Here is a 25,086-nt window from a genome sequence, read left to right as displayed (position 1 = left end):
TCTGTTGTCTTTTCTAAATGGTTGGTACGTATGTTAGAAAAAGGTTGATTTTTACTGGTGTCATTCAGAAAGTACCTTGAGGATTCCTTGTTATTTTATTCTCAGTGTTATTTTATTTCAGTATAATACCAAAGTACTATTTTTACTGAAATACCAGATAAGAAGTCAAGCTAGATGACTGAGGTGTGATACTTAAAGTGCTCCTGGATAGGAAACAAGGTATTTCTAGTTTTAACTGTTTTAAAAAAATTGTAAAACTTTTAAACTACTACCTGAGGATAAATGTCCTTGTATTTCTATAGGCTTGGTAAAGCTTACGTCTATTTTGTTATGCTTATGCAGTCCCACGCATCTGGTTGTTCAAGACATTTGCTACCTTCTATTCTGGGTCTTTGCACTATGGTTCCCTGTTTAAACATTGCATCATCAGAGAGGCCTATTGTATCCAAAGTGGCTTCACCTTATCCCTCCTTCCCCCTAACAATAAATCTCTACTACCCAGTTTTATATCATTTATGGCACTTAACCAATCTCTGAGACGATCTTTTTTCTTTGTTTGCTTACTGTCTGTTTCTTACACTTGACTATAAAGTTCCATGAGAGCAGTGATGCGTCTGTTCTGTCTTGATTCCTCTGGATATTCAAGTTAGCACAGAGCACATGGTCATTCAGTTCTTGTCGGATGAATCAATGAATTCATTTATTAAAGACTACAGAAAAGTAAGTTATTTATGTTAGATATAATATTCGATCTTTACCAATTCAAGTGCATCAGATTTTCTTTAAGTTTCTTAGAACTTGAGGAGGATGTCCAGACTGGCCTTGGGTTTAGTTTCCAGTAAGTAGCTAACTAAAAAGTTAATAACGTGTATATTTAATCTCTAGGCTTGATCAAGTTTTCTGATTCTTCAGACTCTGAAGATTTTGTATCTGTTATAAATCACGACATCTACAATAAACCAGAACTCCTGCCAAATTTTAGGATACCAAATACATACTTCATTTTTTTTGTGTCCATTGGAAATATTTTAAACACAGAACAGCATAGATAGTAATGTAATGTAACACTTGCCTTTCAGCTACTTAGCTTTCTTCAGTCTTAACATTTGCCATATTTATTTCAGATTTTTTAAGAAATAAAATATTACACAAAGAGTTGAAAACCCCTATGCATCCTTCCCTGATTTCTTACCCTTTCTCTCTGGAGAGAACCATATGATCTATATTTTGGTATTTATCAATCTTGTGCATGTTTTAGTATGACTGCATAGATATTTATGCAGTTATTGTATGCAAACAATCCGTTATCTTGTTTTGCATGTTTTCAGATGTTTTCTACATGGTGTCGTACTGTATGTAATCATGACCTTGATTTTTTTCACTCAACATTAAGTTTTTGAGGTTCATCATAATGATACATAGAGCTCTTGTAGCTCATTCATTGTCACTGCTACGTAAAATCTCACTGAAAGGTAATTCTGCATTTTATTTATCCATTTGCTTGTGGATGGACATTTAAGTTGTTCAGTTATTCAGTATTTCAGTTAACTGTGCAGTAGGTTTTCTTGTATCTTTCCATCTGTATTCATGTGCAAGAATTTCTCTAGGACAGTGTCTTACAATCTCTTTCACCTTATTGCATTCAGAGACAATGAGAGTATTTATAAAAGCACATTAGGTAAACAGACAAGTTGCTTTCAGCTCAAGGCAAACAGCCTGCCTGCCCAAGAGACTTTGGAGCTCAGTATCTTGCCTCACCTGCAAACCATCTGTGGCAGTTTGGGGGAAGCTATCTTCTAGAGCAGGAGTCTTTGTATTTCTCTAAAAGGATTCTTAAAAACTATGCATTTCCTTGTGCATTTTTAGAATGATAGCTAAAACTTTTCAAAGTAAGTTTAATGGTTGCAAAGCATAAAATTTCCAGTGTATTATAAACTGACATTTAAAAATAAAGCTGTTATGTCACTCTTAAGTGTATCAGGTGGAACTTACATACCACAGTGATTTGACAGTCGTTATTTTTCTTTCAAAAATGTGTGAACAAGCATTTAAAATTATGTGAAAAAGTTCTTTACCAATTTGAAATTTTACATCCTTTCTTTTTGAACTCGTATTTCAGTTTTTCTTCCCCCACTAAGTTTCATCCTAATGTGATGTTTGTTTCATCTTTTTGGCTTTCACTGCCAATATTGTAAAGTCAGGTTTATTAAGGTATAGTTTACAGACTGTAGAATTGTCCATTAATAGTTGTATCATAGTCATATGGGTTTTGACACATGTATACAGTTGTGTAACCAGCACCATAATCGACATATAAAATATTTCTATCCCTTTCAGTTCCCTCCCTATACTCCCAGTCTCTGGCACTACTGACGATGATGATAATGATTATTATTATTTGCCCCTATGTTATTGCCTTTTCCAGAATGCCATGTAGATGGAATCATACAGTTTGTAATTTTTTGTCTCAGGCTTCTTTCCCTTTACATAATGCATACGAAATTCATCCATGCCGTTGCACATATCAGGGGTTAATTCCTTTTAAATGCTGAGTCACATTCTGTTGTACAGATGTACCAGTTTATCTGTTCACCAGTTAATGGACACTGGGTTGTTTCCAGTTGGAGTGATTATGCATGACACTGCTATATAAACATTTGTGTTCAGGTTTTTGTTTGGATATTTATCCTCATTTCTTTTGAGTTAATAAGTGTGATTTCTGAGCCACATGGTAGGTGTATGTTTTAATTTTATAAAGAAACTGGGACACTGTTTCTGAATCGACTGTACTGTTTTGCATTCCCGCTAGCAGAATATGAGACTGCCATTTGCTGTCCATTGTTACTAGCACTGGGTATTATTAATTTTTTGTTTTGTTTTTGTTTTTACCCATTTCTAATAGGTGTATAGTGGTATCTCATTGTGATTTTAATCTGTACTTCCCAAATGACTAATGACTTAAACAATTGTTTCCTGTTCTGTTCGCCATCCACACCTTTGTAATGAAGGGTATGTTGAAATCTTTTGCTTATATTTTATTTTATTTTTTTTAAACTACTGAGTTGTAAGAGATTTCTGTATATTCCAGATACAGGTCCCAGTCTGTGACTTTCATTTTCATTTTCTTAACATTTGCTTTTAAAGACAGAAGTTCTTTATTTTGATGAAGTCCAATTTATCAATTTTTTATGATTCATGCTTTTTTTGGTCTTATCTTATTCTTTGCCTATGCAAGTGTGATGGTTAGTTTTATGTGTGACCCTGGCTAGGCTGTGGTATCCAGTTTTTCATCAGACACCAGTCTAGATGTTGCTGTGAAGATGTTTTTAAGATGTGATTGACATTTAAATCAGTAGACTTTGAGTAAAGCAGAGGACTCTTCCTAATGTGGGTGGGCCTCATCTAATCAGTTAAAGGCCATTAAAAAAAAAAAAAACAGACTGAGATTCCCTGAGGAGGAAGGAATTCTGCCTCTAGACTGACTTCAGACTTGGGAGACTGTAATATCAACTCTCTGTTTTTTTTTTTTAACATCTTTATTGGAGTATAATTCCTTTACAATGGCGTGTTAGTTTCTGCTTTATAACAAAGTGAATCAGTTATACATATACATATGTTCCCATCTCTGTTATTTTGCCTTGATCTATTTGTCTATCCTTGTGCCAATACCACACTCTCTTAATTATATGGCTTTATAATAAGTCTTGATATCTAGTAGTATAAGTCCTAGAGCTTTGTAATTTCTTCAAAATTATCTTGACTGTCCTTAACTCAGTGCATTTCCTTATAAATTTTCAGGCTTACCTTCTTAGCCACTATGTTCTACTGCTCCATAAGTTTTATTAGCTTTCATTTTAATGAAATAGTCAAGAGAACCAAGCCGATTGACTCCAAAGCCTATACTCTTAACAACTACACGAGCTGCCTCTCAATAAGCCATAGAGTTTATAGACAGACATAGCTGGCATGGTTTTATCATTTGTTTTAAGTGATTAACGTTTTTTTCCGGTTTATTATTTAGTTTCCACTCTTATTTTTCAACTTATTATAAACCACCTTCAAAAGAAAAAAAAAATGGAAGCAAATTCTCAGTTTAGGATCGATTTGAAATATGGTAAGAACCTTTGACTATGAGATCAATTAATTTGAGCCCTTTCATCTGACTGTGCAGTCCAGTATTCAAGAGAAAGGAGTCATACAAATAAATATTAAGAAGGGTATACTTGCAAAGTTTAGATTAAATAGAACTTGAAAAGTATTAATAGGCCAGATGTGAAGAGGATATACTAATATTAACATGTGTACCCATACACATCTCTGACATTTTTTTTTTTAAACATCTTTATTGAAGTATAATTGCCTTACAATGGTGTGTTAGCTTCTGCTTTATAACAAAGTTAATCAGTTATACATATACAATATGTTCCCATATCTCTTCCCTCTTGTGACATTTCTGATAGAACAACTTTGTTCCAGAGAGTTTATCCATAATGAATCTTGCTTAAACTTATTCTGTAACTCTGTTACATCCCTGTGTTCTAATAGGCGAAGAATCATCACTTTTTTCTTTTTACAATTAGAAAAGCAAGGCCGTATAAGGTTATGACCAGAGTAAGTCAAGCTGAATATCAGGTAATCCTGTGTCATAAACCCGTCCACACTCTACTTAGAAATCATTGTTTTCAAGAATAATAATAGGAACAAGAATCTATATGAGCCCAGCAGTACAAGTTAGGCTACAAGTTAGCTTGGTTTGGTAAAGGTAAAGTGTGCTCTTTGTGTTCTTCAAAAATATTTATTCAGACATATATGGAAAAGAAAATTATGGTATATGTAAGTAATTGACGTGCTTAGTTTTTTGTTTTGTTTCTTGGTTTTCTGGGGGAACTTTTTGTTTTGGGCAGCTTCCCATAGCTAAATAAATTAAATGCATTGTAGCTCATTGAAAAATAGAACAAATTTAAGTTGGGTAAGTGAAGTGGTTTCATAGGATTATACCACAGTCAGTATTATAAACACTACAGTAAGATGAGGAAGAGCGCAGAACAGGTGCTATGGTCCTGAAAAAACCAACATCTGGAAGAGCAAAAGTGATAAAAGGAAAATAGTAGGAAGTGACCTAAATTTCATAAGAAATGTCTTTCTAATGTCTTTAAATACAAAAGAAAGAAGTAAGGCAGAGTAGACTAAGAAGAAAAATAGTCATATGCTATGAGCCTGTCCACCAGAGCTTAACAAAAACAATGGAGAACAGAAAAGCATGGGGCTAAATATTGAATACAATAGCTATTGAGTAGTGATCAAAGGACAGGAAGATGGGGGAACATGTTTTGACAGAAAGAAATGTCAAAAGAAATCAGTACAGTTTAGGTCAATTCAAATGAGGTAAAGGAATAGAGGAAAATAATACCAAGTAGACAGCGTTCTAGAATAATGAATGTATATCCTAATGTTATGCACATTGCTTAACAACAAGCAATTTTGTAAAAAATGAAGAAGGAGGTACAAAAAGCAATTAAAGGAAGAAAGAGACATATGCCTTGTAAAGTAATCAGGTACAAGGTGAAAATGAGAAAAGCCAAGATGAAAAGTGAATTTAGATCTTAAAGATGGTTAAGATAAATATTCACATTTTTAGATTGTCTCTTAGGTCAATATTAAAAAACAGACACTGGGTGGTAATAATCGTTAAATGAAATAACTGCCCAAAGTAGACCTGTTGATTGCTCTAAAAAATGTTCTCCATACTCTTTGTATAAAACATTGAAAATAGATTTAGATATTCATATGGTTTAATATTTTAAGAAAGTATATTTTAATTCAGTATGATAAAAACAAATCTGTGAAAATGATTATTTTAAAATATGATTTAGGAAGGCGTTTGGCAATGATTTCCATCTTTCATTTTCTTATTTTGGATATAGGTTGTTACTTTGTACATATCTAACCTTATTTAAAATATGTAGACAGTAGGTAGCATCCAACATGTTTGTAAAGTTCAAAACTACCTTTATGTAAATAATAGCTTCTAAAGGCCAGAAGACGCGTTTAAAAATAAGCAAATAAATTGATGCAGCCCGTATTCAGCAGTGAAAATAGAACACATTTCCAGTATATGAATTTAGATTTGACCTTGTAAACACTGAAAGCATTACAAACCCCAAATAATACCACAGTTACCACAGGGTTCATCTGGTGAAAGACTACTGTCTCAAAATATTCTTCAGAGTCTGTCCCATCTGCAAGCTAGAATTTTCCTCCTATCTTTTGAAATAGTCTCAAGTCTTTTTCCTCTGACCCATGTAGTAAGTGATCAACATTCCACAGTGTTGAAGAGAAGGCACAGACTTAATTACAAATGTAGAACCAATTGAACAGAAAATGGTAATAATCAGACTCTTTTTATTCCTGAGTTTTGGGTCCTGAATGTTGTTGCTCACGATACAGCATAACAGAGCTTTCTGTGATTTAGAGTTCTTCCTGCTCACTGTTTTGGGAGTGATCAACTAAAGTGCTCAGTTGGGCTCTCAAAATAGTTACTCAGTGACTTAATATGTGAAGGGGTGCCTTTTGAGATACTCTTTTTTTGAGATAGTACTTAGAGTTTACCCATTGCTAAAGCTGAGTACTTTCAATTAATGCAGCAGATCAAAACAACTGCCATACCCTTTCACAGAGTAAAATACCATATCATGAAGTTTAAGACACCATTGATTCTAGGGCACCTCATATCATGTACCACTAATGAAAAAAAATTCTGCCCATTAAACTATGACAGTGCTAAGATACCAGTTATTGTAAGATGCAACCACAATTTTAGAGATGCTAAGTTGTGGGGAAAGGTGTCCTGATTATAAATGAAATAAGATAAGGTGCACCTTAAACCCTTAACAAACATTTCATAGCCACCTGGTTCTGAATTGTTTTCAGATTTCCTATGTTAAATGTTATCCCCATCCAGTTTGCTTTATTCTGCCTTTTAAAAACCCTCTTCTTGGCCTCTATTCCCCTATTTCCCTAGATGTAACCTTGATTTCACTCAGAAAGAATTTGGGATCTACCCGGAGAGGTGGTCTCTAACCGTCTCAGTTACACATCCCTCCCTGACCTGTCCTAGTCTTGTGAGAGGACGTAGACATCACGTGTGGATGCTCACTGGGCTCATTTCTTGCCTTGTGAGCAGGACTGGGCATCAGGGCATGAAGACCCAGCTCCAGGGCCATGATCTCTACATGGTAGGGCCATGATCTCTACATGGTAGGGCCATGATGTCTACATGGTAGGGCCATGGTAGAGCTCTCATTCCGAATTGATTGGGCTCCGTCTAGGTGCCTGGCACTGTGTGGGTGCTCTAGGTAACTTATGGCTGCAGGCAGGGAACTTGCAGTCTGGTGGGAGAGTAAATGCATAGCGAGGGACTCGAATTCACCTAGCTTCGGCCATGACAGGTGTTGCCAGGGGATAGAGTTCCTCTTCACCTCCTTCTTGATTTCCTGTCCCCCTCTTATTTTTTCCCTGACCCAACTTACCCCTTCATGATATCAAATGAATATAATCTACCTCACCTTGCAGAGAAGTCTATGAGGGATTCTCCACCAGTGGGCTGCCCGCACCCATGACCATACTTTGAACAGCAAATTACTCTAATCCAAATCAGCCACCCCAAGTGGGAGTTAGAACAACTCATTGTAAAGATGATGTTTGATTTCATCTTGAAGAAATAACATGTCAAAGAGGCAGGCCCAGCACCCTCTGACCTTAGGATGTGACCACCTGCTTAGTAGTACTATTCCCGCCTGTCCCTCCTCCTCCACCACTACCAGCACCACCGCTACTGATGATGATGATAAAACCCACCCTGAACCCTGCATCACCTCCAGCTGCAACTTAGCCAAGCTTCTTGCAAGAGTGATCTGTGCTTGCCATTTTCGTTTACCCCCAATCTCTTTACTTGTCCACTCAGTGCAGCACAGCTCTCACCTCTGACAGCTCTACTGCATAATTTTGCTGAGTTCACCAATAAGCTCCTAATTGTCAGATTCAATGGATAACCTTAAGTCTCTGACCTCTTTTCAACATTCAACCCTGATGACCACTCCCTCTTTGAACACCCTTTTCCACTGATGTCTGTGACAATCCTCATTCCTGGGTCCGGTCCTACCTATGCATCCCTTTCTATCTCCTTCACTGGATGCATCCTCCTTCCAGTATTCTCCTTTACACCAGTATACTTTCTCTGGGAGACTTCATTCACAGCCTCCACTTCCACGTGGAGGACTTCCAGTTCCCTGCCTCGATCTCAGTCCTGTTTTCTGAATTCCAGACCCATGTCTTCACATCCTACTGAACTGCACATGTTCTAATGCTTGATGTTGTCTTTTACCTCAGAACTGCTGATCTTTCTCTTTCCTTGTATTACTTTTCTTGGTCCATGATATGGCCATCTACCCAGTTACCCATACCAGGATCCTCTAAATCAACTTCTTTCTTGACCACTTATACCAACTGGTCACCAGATTTTGTGTATTCTACCACCCAAGTCTGTCTCAGGTTTTTTCCTCCTCACCATCCTTGATCCAGGCTGTCATGGTCTGCCATAACAAATGCCACAGATGGGATGGCTTAAACAACAGAAATTTATTGTCCCACAATTCTGGGGCTAGAAGTCTGAGATCAAGGTGTCAGCAGGGTTGGTTTCTTCTGAGACCAATGGCTGTCTCTTAAGACCCTGTCTCCAAATAGAATCACATTCTGAAGTACTAGGAGCTAGGACATCAGCATAGAAATTTTAGGGGGACGCAATTCAGCCCATAACACATGCCCTTGTCATCTCCTTACTAGCTAGTTGTATACTCTCCTGATCTGTTTCCCTACCTCCAGTGTCATCTCCATTCTAACGTGGCCTCCATTCCACCATCCAAGAGATTATTCTGATTTCAAATATGAGCACATTACTCTCCCCACTTAAAACTCTTCAGTGGCTCCCGATTGTATAGATTGTCTGGATTCCTTCAAATGGCACGTCCTCATTATCTGCTCCAGGCACCTTCCTGCTCAGTCTGTGCTCCAGCCACTCTGAAATAGCTGAAGTTCCCTAAAGGTTTTGGACCTGCACCTCTGTGCCTTCGCACATGCGGTGTCCTGTATCTGGAATTTTCTTTTCCTTAACCCTACCTCCCTTTGTTTTACCAACTCTAATTTATTTCAGACTCCATGTAGGTAGCACATTCTGCAGGAAGTCTTACTTCAGAGTGACCAGGAGGAAATATGGCAAATAGCAAGAGTACAAACTGAGGGGAACTTGTTAACATGTGAAAAAGCCTCTCTTTCGTTTGAACTCAGTGAAAAAGAATGTGTTAAATGTAAGTTAAGTTAGTTGTGATAGACTTTTCTCATCCTATGGAGCCCCTGAAACTTTCTTAAAGGACAGATGATAAAATGTATATCTTCCTGGCCTTCCCTGGTGGCGCAGTGGTTAAGAATCCACCTGCCAATACAGGGGACACGGGTTTGAGCCCTGGTCTGGGAAGATCCCACATGCTGTGGAGCAACTAAGCCCGTGCGCCACAACTACTGAGCCCACGTGCCACAACTACTGAAGCCCACGCGCCTAGAGCCCGTGCTCTGCAACAAGAGAAGCCACCGCAATGAGAAGCCCACGCACCGCAATGAGAAGCCCTCACACCACAACGAAGAGTAGCCCCCGCTCGCTGCAACTAGAGAAAGCCCGCGCGCAGCAACAAAGACCCAACACAGCCAAAAATAAATAAATAAAATAAATAAATTTAAAAATATAAAATAAAATGTACATCTTCCTTTTCATCATCTACTGATACTTAGTCAACAACTGAGGACCCAGCTCATCATCTTTCATCACTTCCTAACATCGCCTTCCTAAGTCAGGAGCCCTGTCCACAGGCCTGTAGTGAAGCACGCACGCTCAGCAGTCTCTGGTCTTCAGCCCTAGACACACAGTAACAAGGCAGCTTTCCTCCAGCTTTTCTGAAAAATGAGTACAAATTGCAAGAAATGCAGTACAAATTGTGAGCTGTCAGTACATTAGTAGTGACATTAGGAAATCTGATGGAGTCAGAAGGAAAAGGTGTAAATTGCAGGATAATATAAAGGGGAGGTCAGTCTGTTAGTAATGCAGGGAATGTGATGGACTTAAAGAAAAGGCATAAATTACAGGGTAATATAAAGAAGAGGTCAGTACATCAGTAACATGAGAAAACTGGCAGATTTGGGAAGAAAAGGTGCAAATTGTAGGATATTGTAAAGTAGGGGCTTCACTGTAAAGATGAGCTTACATCATATCAAGAAAGCTTGCTGGCCATGCAGACCGTGGCTAGAACTTTCAGTATTTTTATAGTTCTATCTCACAGCAGATCTTTATGTCTTTTAGAATTATTAATTAAATTCTAAGCTAATATTACAGAGGAAAATTATTGTTCTTGCTTAGTAGAGAAAAAAAAAAAAAAAAAAACGGAGTCAGAAAGATTCCCTCAAAGCCTCTGAAGTCCTGAACCTGTAAAGCACATATTTGTCAACTGTAATAAACAAGTATCTTTTGGGGGACCCTTTCCTGCACATCGTCACACATTTCTCCACGAGGCTCTGTAAATATGATTGTCACTTCTGGGTTCAAGATAGAATTTAAAACAATCATACCACTAAAAACGTTTTAAATAATAATTTTAATTGAAATGTAACAGATAATGGTTGACTATGGGAACTCTATGGATCTCTCTTGTTTCTACACATCTTATGAGTAAGGCACTGACTGCTTTTTGTTCCACAGTCTCTTTTCAAGGATATTTGTATAGTGAACATCCTTGGAAGATGGAGTTAGTGTCTCCTTCCAGAACAAAAGGCAGGCATGCTGGGCTCCTTAAGCTCAAGGTCCCTCTTCTGTGATGCAGCCCTCTGTGTGCACAGGCATCTATCTGAGCCCATCCACACCACCCCGTAGAATCTGGGGGTACAGGAAGCTGATGCAAATGTGTGATGCTCGTGCTGTTCGCTGTGCCATGAGTAATGAAGTCCTTTGTCTCTGAACCAGTAGACCTGGATCTTCTGCCAGCATCCGTGAAACTGTGGTGAGCTACCGTGGTAGCTTGCAAGGAGGCTGAATTCTCAGGCCCTTCACAGTTGTTAACAGTTTTATCAACAAGGATGGGATGCTGACAGTGACGGGGCTTTCTGGAAGAATGATGAGGAAATCATGGTTCTTAACAGGAGATGGAGGAAGTCCGGGGGAATTAGTAGGGAATATGTTGTCCAAATTATATGGTCAACCGGGCCGTAGGGTCGTCTGCTTTGGTACTTGTTGATGAAGAGCTGTCAGGGAGGTGGTTGCAGTAGATTCACAGATACCTGTCCAGAGATGTGTGGGTTGTGCTACCTCTCCTCCAGGCACCAATATGGCAGGCAGCCTCAAGTCCACTCCATACAAACTAGTTACAACTGGTACACAGATTCATATTGGGTGGGTAGAAAGTTCTCCCCATTTCAGACAGCAGCTGTGTAGACAGACACCTATTCTGAGAATGAAGGAAATTTTGTGACTGCTGTGGGCACAAACCGAGAGAATCCTTAGAACTTCTGTTGACTCTCTTGGGAGATGAGGGGCAGGGCACGTAATGCCTATTAAGGAAGAATGGCAACAGCTGAGACATCCTAGGCTCTGTGGCGCCAACTTCAGATCCATTTGGAGATAAAGGTCTCCAAGTTTTTGCAGTGTTTAGCCAAACTAAATAATACACACTTGAAGATCCGTCTTTGCAAAAAAGTATTTTGAAAAGCAAGGGAATGATAAATTCAAAGTTTAAGAAAGCGATTACTTCTGCAGGCAAGGCACGGGGCTGAGATCGGGAAGGAGCGTGCAGGTAGCTACACTAATATTGGAAATTTTCTAGTTCTTAAGTTGGGGTTGGGCTCACAGGTTTTGGTTTTATTATCAAGCTTCATAATGTAGATATTTGTTAACATATATTCATTCTTTTGTGTGTATCAACTATTACATAATAAATTTTTACGACCAGCTTAGGGAAATTTAGTTTATAATTAAAATTATTGGATTGCTGTGAATGACATAGCATCTGTTAGATTTCTGTATGGATTTTGGTAGAGTAGAGGATAATGTCTTCCCTTGAGAGCCCTACCACATGCAACAGGAAAATGGTGTACATCTCTATACCTTTGTGTGAGAAATACTGGAGAGGTTCAGTGTTTGACCTTTCTTGGACAGTGGATACATCATGAAATTTTTGCAAATTAAGTGCTCTTGTATTTGCCTAAGCTAAGACCAATTAAGAGTTATTTTTAGCTTGATGTCTAATTCTAGATACTGTTCTTTTTCATTATTCCTAAAAACAGACTGTAAACACTTTGTATATTTATAGTACTAAGAGGGCATTCCCCATGCATTTGGGAAATTTGGGGAAGTATTATACGTACCCTACCAACTTCTCTGTCCAAGGGGAATGGAGAAGTCTTTTTTCCTTTCCTAACTCTGTCTTCTATCTAGTCTAGAGAGAGAGAGAGAGAGAGAGAGAGGACAAGAGAAAAGCAAGGGCTCTTCAAGCCTTTCTCAGGTGGCGAAACTCTAAGGAGAATTTTGTCCTTCTGTGTCCCCCAAGAATGACTGCAGCTCCGTGCTGACAACCCCACACAAGACCTCTGGGAGCTCTCCAACCCTTCTCTAGCTGACCTTGAGAGTTAAGACACTAGATTCTTTGTGAGGTCACCCTTAGGTTGTCGTCATACTACTGCTAAATATTTTTATCACCTACTGGAGACTAAACGCTTTTCATACTTTGTTTCATTTACTCTTTTCAGCAACCCCAGGGTGGCTGTTATTATCACCCCCATTTTGTTTATTGAAGCAGGGCTTAGAGAGAAGTGCAGTAACTTCATGTTCTCCCAGACAGAATGCAGTCTGTTTGTGGATTCTACAGCTCATGCTTTTAGCAGTGTGACAGCCTTGTCATCTCATCCATTAATTCTAACACTGTCATGTGAACATACAGAATGATTTTACCTGATGGATATCAGAATGCCACAGGGTTGTGGCGATAGGAAGTTACGTAGTAGGGACAAGTGGGCAAGCTCTGTGGCCTGCAGGCAGGAGGGAGACCACGTTGCCGAGATCCTGTTACCCCTCTTTTTTAGTGAATCTTATACTTTTTCTTCTTATCAAAACCCTGTCCTCAGTATCTGGGTGGTTGATATTTTTGGAAAAACTGGAGGTAACATTCCTAAAGTATGAGGAGGAGGGACAAGCACCTTAGAGAGATTTTTATTTTGCTAAACATGGTAGTTCTTTCACGTGAGGGAAGCAGACAGGGCATGCACACCTTTGTTTCTACGAGAAAGTAAGCTGGGTGCGAATCGTGTTTCAGTCTCTGGTATTCTCGTGAAAGCTCTGAATGCTGTTTTCCTCCTGATCTATAACTGGTCCCTAGGAGGGAAGTCAATTACTTGCCATGAAATGGGCTTCAAAGGCAGAGTCTGAAGTGTCTTTCTTTATCCTTAGCTTGCAGATTTATTTTTAGTTGGCTACTGAAAAAATAAACAAATACTTTAATCTGACTTACAGAGCACTTAAAACAAGGAACTGCAGCAGAAAGATAGCAGGAGGAGCCTACCCCAGAGGGTGCCTCAGGCTGGCAGCACCTGGAAGGCGAGTGCTGGGTGTTTATGACTCAGGAAGAGAACCCCCAGCTGTAGTGTTTCCAGGAAAGCGTTTGACAGGAGACGGTTCACTCCTCAGCTCTATGGGGTACTTTTATCTCGATATGTACTTACGCGTGCCTTTTTTTGGTGGAGCTTGATGCAAAATCAAAATCTCCTTGTAGTAGGAATATCTCATATCATAAACTTCCTGAGGACCACACAATCTCATGCGCAGTGATGGTTGAAATATAATGCATAATTCGAAACGCAGGCCACTCTCACAAGCTACGTGCAGGTCTTGGAAGATGATCAGAAAGAAACCTTTCCTTTTGTTTAGTCCTTCTGAGTTTCTCCCCAGGGATCAGGTTCTTTGAGGCAGTGATCAGATCGTACCCTGTTGATCCATCAGTTAAACGGGTGTTTATTGCACACTTACTATGGGCTTAGTACACGGTTTTCCCTTTTGGAAGTGACAGAGTATAGTCCCCAACTAAGAACGGATTGGTTTCTAACATTTGGGAAAGTTGAATCTGGAGCTTGGAGTGTGGTGCCCCGATAATGTAGTAAACTGCTGCTTAGTTTCCCAGGCTAGCCCACCAGCATCTTTAATCCCTAGAGCGAGTGACCCCCGCCCTAATGCCTGTGGGCCTGTTAGTGTTAAAATGCTGAGAGAGAAGGAGGGGGAGCTTTTCCTCTGCCTTTCTGGGCTCTGGGCTCACCCTTTCTTTCGTGTCCTCCTCCCTCAGGGGTCCCCAGAGCCCTGTGATCGAACTGCTCCAGAATCACCTGCTGCTTCCTCCCCCCTCTCCCACCCCATCCCAACTCTCATTTCCTCCGTGTAGCTGATCTCAGTTGGCTCTCAGATTACACAGTGAGTTTTGTCTCTGACACGCCTGTGCTGTTGGCATTTGAACCTGGGAGTCTGAAGTTTACATAGGCTAAGTGTAGGGGGTGTGGTAGGTGGAATTCAAAAAAGGTGTGGGTCCTGTTTGTTTAGGACAATTATGCTTTTTTTTTTTACCATCTTTATTGGAGTATAATTGCTTTACAATGGTGTGTTAGTTTCTGCTTTATAACAGAGAATCAGCTATACATATACATATATCCCCATATAATTATGCATTATTTAAAACTGTTATTAAAATTTTTTTAAACAGTGTTCCTCACTGATGTATTAGAATGATTTTATAAACTGGAGTTTGGCAGAGGGGAAGGACACATAAGGGTTACTGGTTAGTGAAAGGTTTGATAATCTTTTGTTCTCTGTATATTTTATCTAAGTTTAAAGAGATTTCAAAATTCAGAATAAATGAATTTTCACTTTTTTAATGAGAATGGTTTTATTTCTTACCATTTTTACTTGTCTAAATAATACAAAGCTGTACTGAATTCTTCAGAAATCTTGCCAAATAAGGCGAAATATATAATATTAGAAGATTTTTTAACCCCAGGTCCTTTCTTCAAAATAGTAACCAACTAGATTTTGTTAATATTCACATAAGTATTAAAAATGAGCATATGCATCCTCATCAACAAACATTTATCCTGTGCAGGGTGCTTCCTAGTTGCTGGGGATACAGAGAAATAGAAGGCATACTTCCTGTCCTCAGGAAACAGCATATGATCTATTTGGGGAAAAAAGGCGAAAACATGGAAAATAAATAGTAGCAGGTTATTCACTGTCTGGTTCCACCGGGTAAGATGAAATAAGCAGTTCAGAAGAGGGAGCAGTTGCTGGGGCGACGGGTGGTCCTGCAGAGGATGGGAGAGGCTCAGATACAGCAGGGAAGGGAAGGGATCCCCAGGCCACCAGGTAACTTTGCTTTTGCAGTTGCCTTTTATTCCATTTTCCCTAAAATTATTATTGAGCATATTGTTTGATTCCAAGATTTTCTTTGTTGTATTACAGTTTCCTGTAGAATTGTTAGGATTTGATTATATGGATCACTTCCGACCGTTTGTTATTTTCCAAAATTTCTGTAATGATTCCCTATTGTTCTTTTAGAATTGTTTTATAATGATATAATAATATAATTCTGAATTTCTTTTATAGTGATGAAGAAACTATTGCCAAAAGCAAGCTAGAAGATAAAAGTATCAACAGTTACATTTCTTGTGAAATAAATGTAGGAACCATTTCTTATCTGTAGGTGGCTAAAGCCTGTTCTACCTACACAGTCACTATTTTTCAGCATCTTAAAGTGTTCCAGACTGTTCCTCACTGCTGTCTTGGCTTGACACATTCACATATGAGAATTTCAGAAAACTGAATCTGACTGTGATCAAGTTGGCAGAGTTCTTCACTGGCTTTATTTGACATTGATTTGTTGGATTATTCTTTAATTAGTAAATTAGGAGTACACATAAAATTTTCCATTTCAGTGTTATTTCTTCCCTTTTAGTTATTTCCTGTTCTTTACTCTCCATTTCTTTCCACCAAGCCTGTGAGTGCCCCTCTTTGGCCTGTGAGTTCATTTTGGGTAGGAATCATTGAATCCCTGGAGCTTTGGACAGTGCTCAATAAATGTTTAGTGAATGAATGAAAACAACATTTCACGTATGATTAGAAAGAAATAATAGAGAAGAGATTAGGTATAAATACATGTGTGTGATTTTAATTTTCACATTTTTTTTTAAACAATCTATCTTATTAAAGCAATTTCCTGCTAGTTTTACCTAGTCAGGAGCTAATCTTGATTTGAAGGAGGTAAGATTTATGAGCCTCGCAAAGAACTTTTGAACATAAGTTATTTTGTGAGACAGCCCTGCTATCTGTGACGTATTAACACGTTTGACAATGTGGGTGATCACATTTTAAAAGATCTTTGGCTTCCTCTTCTGCATAATTAAGTTCTTTTCAGAACAACTTCTACATTGTAGATTCTACATGTGTATTTCCCACCGGTCAACACAACTACGATTTGATCATGATTACTAGCTTTTCAAAGCCTTCCTTCATTTCCCAGCAGGCAGCTTCCTGTCAGAATTCATTTCCCATTTGGAAAATCTCTCTCTGACCCACAGCTTTCTGGATACAATTCATCCTTCACATACTTGAGTCTACCCATTCATCGTCATCCATCCTTAGCTCCTCAGATGCCAAAAGACCCTTTTGTAATTGGAGTGATAAGATCACCTAAAACGTCAGGGGAGAGAAAACTAAGAAGAATATATAAAGATTTTTGTTCCATTGATTTTCCTAATTAAAAAAATGCTTTTAGTGTGTATCTATTTCTGTTATTATAGTTTAAGAAATTGAAGTAATAACTGTTATGGTTGAAGCAAGATCTGCTTTCTATGTTCCTTCGGTCTTTATATAATTAAAATTAAATTTTGGCAGAGCTGCAGTAAATTCAGTTCAATTTAGCAAACATGGAGATGCTTTTGCTGGCCCCCCGTATCATGGTGGTCTCTACAAGAACTGCCCTTTAGTTGCAATAAAGCGAGTGTGAGAGAGAGTGATCCAGATATGATTGCTGAGGAAATTAAAATTCACTGTGGAAGAGGATTAGGTTGGTATCATCCGAGAAGGAATTTCATGTTGGATCTTGGAGAAAGTAGAATATTTGGCTTACAAAGGGGAAAGTCATTCCAGGTATGGGGCACTGAGGTTGGATTCAGCAAGGCATGTACTGATCCTTGGACAAGGAAGGGGCATGATGAAAAGGATCTTCATCTGGCCTCAGGCTGCAGGATGTACCAGAGAATGACGAGCTGGTCCACAGGAAGCCATGGTAACTGACTAGAGCTTAATCGATGAGGTTCCAGAGAAAAGGACATGGACATATGAAGGGAAGTTCAAGTCTTAGGAATGTTACACAGAAAGAATCTGATAGCCTCAAAAGCTGATTGGATATTGGGAAGCAATGCCAAAGCAATGCCAGTTAGCTCCTGGGGCCGGGGAGCCTGTGTGAGTGGGAGAATCATGGTCCCATGTTGGCATAAATGGAGGATTAGAAAGAGAAGCAGACCAGACAAAACCTTGAGAGGATGCACATGATTAGGAGGGAAGCCAGGCAAGGAGAGGTCAGAGGAGAGCCAGGAACCTACAGTTTCATGGGAACAAAGGGAAGACAATGTTTCAGGAAGACAGGGTGAGCAGAGAAATCAAAAAATAAGAGGTCTGAGTTTGATTTTGTACCAGAGAAGGACAAACTATTGACCCTTGAATAACCTCAGGAAAGTGGCAGGAGTAGATGCCAGATGGCAAAGACCCAGAAAAGGGAGAAGATTTTGTATTATTGGTGAGATTGCAAGACAAGATCCTTCCTTCAGTTATTTCCACTGATAAACCCCTTTGAAGGAAATCTACTCCTTAGCCGACTAGTGTTATGTCACAAAATTCCAGTATATCATTAATACCTGTAGCTCTAAAATGTACCTATTTCCAACTGTAACCCCAAAACATTATTTTTACAAACCATTTGGAGATAACAGTTTTATTTTCTTTGATTCTACTCTTTCAAAATTTTGCTTATCCCACTTGGAGATTTATTTCTAGGTCATTGATTCTGATAACAAAACCAGTGTTTTCTATAAGCTATTTTAGGCCTACTAGAGTTGAAATTCAAACATTTTCCAGCAGTAGCAACTGAAATAGCTTCAAAGACATTTTTCACATCCACCTTGTTTTTTTCTTCACTGATTGTATCTTTTCAAAAACGCCCCAGATTGATAGCTCCTAAGATATAGTATGCGTATAGTAACAACACAGGCTTTTTAGAATTGAGAAATATTCTTTGTTCTTGTTCTTGAAGATGTGCTTTACTCCTAAGAGGAACCGATCAAGAAAAAAGTACATAAGAACCGGAGTCACAGGACCTAGATTCAGTTCCCTTCTTTGTTGTGTGGCGTTGGGTCAATTAGGTCTCTTTCAAGTAAAAAAATCTGAGAATCCATGAATATACTTTATCATTTAACTTAGTCACGAAGCCTACCATTTGGTGTGATTCCACATTTGGAGCTGCTCTGCTAATGGTGGAACATCATTTCTTCCTTCATCTGGCTGACTCTCTTATCCTTCTAACTTCATGTTGTGTATTTTCTGGTATACAGCCTCACCCACCCCCCAGCCCCCAGCAGCCAGCACCTACGATACAGATCAGGTGCTCAGTAAATATTTGATGATCGAGTAAATGGGCTGTACTGTATTATCGTCCACCCTGGTGGTGGAGAACCATCGGACCAAGCATCAGAAGCAATTATGAGTGTAAAACCATGGAGATCTCCAGGTCCCACTCGCCCACCTTCAATATTTGAGTTTCTAGAAATCGGCCTTTGCATCCATATTTAAAAATAGGTCAGGCTCATATGAGAAGCACTGGTCTACCCTCTGTGAGTTCCTGGAGGTCACAGATTATAGTTTCCATCAGTTCATTCCCAAACCCTAGGGGAATTTCTGGAAGAAATTAGGTGTACAGTAAATGTTTGTGAATAAATGAATCTTAATTTTAAGATCAATAATAAGTGGGAATAAAATGCCCTTTCTTTTGGCTACAGATATAACACCTCGAAACTTTAAATACTAATTTATACTACCCATAATAAATTATATTTTTAAAGAAATGAAATAGATTGAGTGCCCAAATCATCAGTCCTAATAAATTCAAAACTCATAGTTTGTTACCTAACAATTGTGGCTAGAACTACGGTGCTTTATTTGCTTAATTCTTACAATCTAGTGATAAGTCATTTGCTTTCATTATTACTTGCCTTGCCATATACCTTGTTTTAAATTGTCTTTAAGGAGTCACAACCCATCACTCTCTTTTAGTTATGTAATTCTGGTATTTTAAACTATAGTTTCCTTTGGGGGATGATGATGTGAAGCAAGGAAAGAAGTAGAACCAGCATTAACTCCACGTTGTCTCACAACCTACCATCATGTGTATCATATTTCTGTGCTCCAGAGAAAAGAAATGGAATTGGTTTTTAACTAAGAAAATTATGCTGTCCTGAATACAAAAACCTTATCACTAATACCCTATTGACCTGTGTCTTAGTTATGAATTTTTGAGTAACAAATTACCCTGATACTTAGCAGATTAAAGCAATAAATATTAATATTTAGTGCCTCACATAACAACTGTGGGTCAGGAATCTGGGAATGGCTTAGCAGGTGGTCCTGACTCCTGTCCTCTCATGAGGTTACACTCAAGATGTTGGCCAGGACCGCAGTCATCTGAAGGTTTGACTGGAGCTGGAGGATTCACTTCCCAGGTGGCTCCTTGAGACACCTGGCAATTTAGCGCCTGTTGTTTGCATGAGGCCCTCTTGTCAGGGCTCTTTGAGTGTCTTCACAATAGAGTGACCATCAGGTGTTTTGTTGGTGACTTTATATATGAACTTTCAGGACGACAAGAAGAAGGTTACATCAGTAACAGTTGTAAGCTTAAATGTGGGTTTAAAAAAAAAATCTCTTCCCTATCCCACCCCTCTGGGTGGGAGATGCAAGAGGGAGGAGATAAGGGGGTATATGTATATGTATAGCTGATTCACTTTGTTATACAGCAGAAACTAACACACCATTGTAAAGCAATTATACTCCAATAAAGATGTTTAAAAAACCTAATATTAAAAAATAATAATAATTAAAAATTAATCAATCAATTAATTAGTTTTAAAAAAACAACCAAAAAGCATTTTTTAAGTGAGCCAGGTATCAGGTGTTTACATAATTATCCCATTTCAAATAAGTTCTCTTTCAGTTCTTCTCCATCATCCCCAGCCTTCCCTTCATGGAACTTGCTCACATCTTGATTCCAGCACTCACATATGTTGTCACACTTCTTGGTTCGTATCTGTCTGTCCCACTAGACTGGAAGTGCAAGGGGCAGAGCTGTGACTTTCATCTTTGAATCTCAGGTGCTCAAGGCAGTGCCTGGCCCTTAGCTGATCTTTGTTTGTTGTTGAACTTAACGAGCCTTATATACAACTAAATACCATTGTCTTCTTTTTCTCTATAAGACTGTGTAACTTGATTGAAGCCCTGCAGTTAGTAAGTGTCAGAGTTTGGGTTTCAAAGTCAGGTCTGTGTTTTGTTCATCAGCATAGATGGTGTTGGGAAGACTCTAGGAGGCACCTGTGTTGGGAGGCCCAAGTAGCATCCTTACAGATTTCACCTGGGAGAAATTCCTTAGGCGGTATCTCTGTGTTTACCCAGAATGAATCACTGTGATTTAAGAGAGATTGCTAGAAGGAGACAGTTTGTTGATTGAATAAAAAGCTATTGAAAATAAACTGGCCTATTATATTTGGGCTACAAATGAATTTTTGGTGTTAACCTGATTTTCTTTCATCTCTAAGTGGGATGCAAAAAGTTTCTCACACCTAAAGTGCTAAGGGAAAGTCTCCTCTCTCTTTTCCCATTTTTTCCAGGGATTCTACCCTGGTTGATTCAAAGGAATCAAACATGGTATTTAGATATGAAGTTGGAGCTCAGTAAATGAGGAGATTGTGTATCTGACCCCCTGTAGACCAAACTGATCACTACTAAGAAGCCTTCTTGCAAGAGTCTAGGTCCTAAACTAAGGGAGTAGTGGAAGAGCACATGCATTCAAGTGATGTTTTACATGTAAATCACCATGGCGACAGGCTATGGAAGGTGGAGGAGTTGAGGATGGCCCCGAGGTCCCGTCCTGAGAATCTGAGTGAATGGTGGCTCCATTCAGTGTGACAGGGGACACAGGAGGAGGAGCAGGTGTGGGGTTTATGATGATGTCAACTTGGGATGTGTCTGTGGGACAACCAGGGAAGGCGTTCTGTCTAGAAATGGGCATCAAGGTCAGATGGCCCCATGAGAGAGGAGTTGCCAGGGTGTCTGGGAGAGAGCCTGGGTCTTAGATGCGTGTCTGTTGATGGTTCATGGATTGTTGGTGTAGAAAAGAGCCCAGTGGCACAGGCAGCCTTTCTTGGCTGTGCTGTTCTGTTGGGAATCTCTATAGCTATCATTATATCTCAACATCCTGGATGGACTGGGGAGTAATGAGTGACCTCTTGCTTGTAGATGGAGAAGGGAGCTGCCACATTGTCCTGGATGACGAGAGCTCATCTCTCTGCCAGGTCTCCCAGAGGCTGCTAAACGGAGCTTGCTTCTACTCATGATTTGGCAATCTTAAATACCTCCCTTTTTTTTTTTTTTTGGTTTGGTTAGCTTTCATTGTTGTCTGTATCTGTTTTGAATTGTCATTCATTTTTCTTTTTAGAAGACAAGCACAAATTCATGCTTTATTTTCTTGGGAAAATGCTTCTAATAAAACTGTAGCTTGGGGGGAAAAAAAAAAGGGGAATGCCCTGAAGTCCAGTGGTTAGGGCTCCACGCTTCTACTGCAGGGGGCACGGGTTCAGTCCCTGGTCGGGGAACTAAGATCCCGCATGCCGTGCAGTGTGGCAAAAAAAACCCCCAAAAAACTATAGCTTGGTTTTTCCATGTGGGTGTTGATATAGATGGTTGTAATGAGACCTCTTTGATTAGTCACTTATTATCTGATTCTATGAATTATTTTAGATGTGCTCTCTCTCTCTTTTTCTTGATCCAAAGAGTTATCTTGAGACATAACATACTTAGCTTTTATTATTTTCTATAAACTTTCCAGCTTATTCTCTTTTTTGTGCTAATCTGATAGCATAATTAAAATGTCTGACTTCAGTTCTTTCCTTACAAATACTGCCTAACTCTTCTGTCTTTAATTAACTGAAATCATTCCTATATAAACAAATAACAATTGCAGATTGTATTACCTATAGTCCTGTCTTACGAGAATTTAAGTGCATCCCGTTTGTTAAATTATAGTCTTAGAAAAACTACCTGTGACATATTTTGTCATTTTGTGTGATGCCAGTAGAAAACAAAGGCTCACTTCTGTGTTTTTATTCTTGTTACACCTTTTATTTAATATTCATTTGAAGAGCCAGTGTGGCAGGTAGAGTGGGGACAGGCTTTGGATTCACACCAACCTGAAAATCTCAGCTCTGCCACTTCTTAGTGGTGCAACTCTGGATAAATTGCTTGAGTACTTCTCTGTGCCTCAGTTTCCTGTAGGTATTATAAAATGAAGATGATAATATTTGCCTCACGGATTATGGACATTAAGTGACACAATGCCCGTTACATGCTTAGCACAGTGCCTGGAACATAATAGGTGCTCAATAAATGCTATCAATATCTATTTTTGTACAGTAGAAGCAGCTCTCTTAACCAGTTCAGCAGCTTAAAGGAAGCTTCCAGTCCCTGTGCAGAGTCTAGGGGATGCCCACAGCATGTTGAACACTTGTAATCGGAGCCTTCTCTCCAGCGCCCTCGTGTACTTCTCCAACTGTCTGAGTTGTATTTGTCCCCAGACCTGTTCTATGTTGTTTGTTCTCAAACCGATTTGTGCCAGTTGAACTTATAATTGTAATTAGGTGATTTAATTAAACATTAAGCAAAAAAGGATGTAAGTGCAATCCAAAAAGACAGTGCTTTTTTTTTTTTTAACTTGTATGCATGTACGTTTGTATGTATGTATTTATTTTTTTGGCCGTGCAGCACGTGGGATCTTAGTTCCTCGACCAGGGAATGAACCCATGCCCTCTGCAGTGGAAGTGCAGAGGCCTAACCACTGGACTGCCAGGGAAGATCCACAACTGCTTTTTCTATACAAAATAAATTTGGAAAGACTTAATAAAGGTAACTCAATAAATTAAAGAAAAAATTCCATGGTACCTCGAATAGTTATTTTCATAGAGACAGAAAGTAGAATAGTGGTTGCCAGGGACCGAGGAGAAAGGGGGAATGGAGAGTTATTATTTAATGGGGACAGAGTTTCAGCTTTGCAAGATGAAATGAGTTCTGGAGATGGATGGTGGAGATGGCTGCGAAACAATATGAATGTATCACTTCATACGACTGAACGAAGATGGTAAATTTTATATGTAGTTTATTAAATTAAAAAGTTGTTTTAATCTGTCACATTAACTGTGGGTGAGATACCTCTTAAGGATTGGTGGAATTTAAAAAGCTAGAGGAATTCCACATCTAGGTTGTTTTCTAGTGGTCTTTAAGTTTTCTTACTTTCAGGAAACCAAAATCGGAAATAATAGGTAATTCTAAAATTTTAGGTGTAGTTTATGCAAGAAAGAGAACAAAGCATGCTGACCCATGACCGGTTCTCGAAGACGAAGGCTTTGGCATAGGTCAAAATATCAGAGAATGAATGCATGCTTATATTTAAAATTTAAAATTAACCGTTTAAGTTATGTATGTGTGTTAGATTGGGCTCCGGGGAAACAGGCTCTGAGATGGAGATTTGCATGCAGGAAGCTTGTTGGGAGTGAGCGCTCTCGGAACCAGGCCTGGATGGGAGTGAGAGAGGCAGGACTAATAGAAGGAGAGTTGAAGCTCCGGCCTCAGCCCGTGGCGTGGGGATGCTAGTGCTGACCACCCTTCAGAGATGTGGCAGAGTGAGGCAGTTTGTGCTGGCCTCCTGCACTGACCAGACATCAGGTGTGGGCTGCCCCCCAGCGAAGGGAGACATCGCCTTGAGCAAGGCGACTTCCTTTGGCTGGAAGTGAAGCCCGAGAGGTTCTCACCTGTCCACTCTCAGCAGGTGACACTTCCAGCTGGGGGATGTGATGGTCCCCAGCATCCACAACTGGGTGTGTCCATTTTTTGCATGTTTTCCCTTTTCAACAGATTTTTTTAAATTGGCTGATTGACTTTCGGTCCAGATGGCTTCAGATAAGAGCGTCTTCACTGCTTACGCATGATCTTCTGAAGGTCTCACTGTGTTTGATCTTTACATACGCCAGTTGTCCCATTTGTGATATATTTGGGTTGGCCAAAAAGTGCGTTCAGGTTTTTTGTAAGATGTGGAAAAAACCCGAACGTGCTTTTTGGCCAGCCCAATAGCAATCCTGTGAGGCTTAATCACAGTGGATACGTGTGTGATGTGTTTGAAGCTCAAACGATGTTTGGGAGTCCATCGACTTCTAAATACTTTCCAGTGTATATTGGGCTGGCCAAAAAGTCCGTTCGGTTTCTTCTGTTAAAAACTCAAATGGGCTTTTTGGCCGACCCAATATTGCGATTCATGAAACCTCCGATTTTTGCTTCTTAAATTTTCCAGACTTTTTTTTTGGCATTTGATGATTATTTTTCCTCCTTTGGTCCAACTCTCCATTTTTGTGCCAAAGGTCACCTTCGTCTCACATCCTATGACCTGTAGTTCTTTATCTGCAGATTCTTCAGTTACTCTTCCATCTGCCACAAGTAACCGTTGACTCCTGCTCCCCTTACTTTACATTTTCCATGTAGACCTGCCTGTTTATCCTGATCCTCAGGCCCTTGACATCAATGATGGCCAATCTCCAGGATACCTCAGTTCATTTTTAAATATACTCTTCCAATCCTTAAAACAGAAGTCCTCTATA

At 39.3% G+C, this 25,086-nt stretch overlaps 1 protein-coding gene across 4 annotated transcripts in view; it reads left to right on the top strand.

The window, feature by feature from the left end:
* EFCAB11 (EF-hand calcium binding domain 11) overlaps positions 1-25,086 on the top strand; it is a 165,720-nt gene that overhangs the window by 61,645 nt on the left and 78,989 nt on the right. Inside the window, exon 6 of one of the 4 annotated variants that reach the window (XM_059914810.1) lies at positions 15,731-15,980. The exons of the other annotated variants lie outside the window; for them this stretch is intronic. Within the exon in view, the coding sequence (XP_059770793.1) occupies positions 15,731-15,827 (97 nt within the window). The 3' untranslated portion in view covers positions 15,828-15,980. Of the gene's footprint in view, positions 1-15,730; positions 15,981-25,086 lie in introns of those variants that run through there. 4 annotated transcript variants of the gene reach the window in all.

The sequence above is a fragment of the Balaenoptera ricei genome, chromosome 2 (genome assembly GCF_028023285.1).
Source record: "Balaenoptera ricei isolate mBalRic1 chromosome 2, mBalRic1.hap2, whole genome shotgun sequence".
NCBI classification, from domain to species: domain Eukaryota; kingdom Metazoa; phylum Chordata; class Mammalia; order Artiodactyla; family Balaenopteridae; genus Balaenoptera; species Balaenoptera ricei.
Note: the sequence above shows the minus strand (reverse complement) of the source record. Positions and strands in the feature narration are given on the sequence as shown.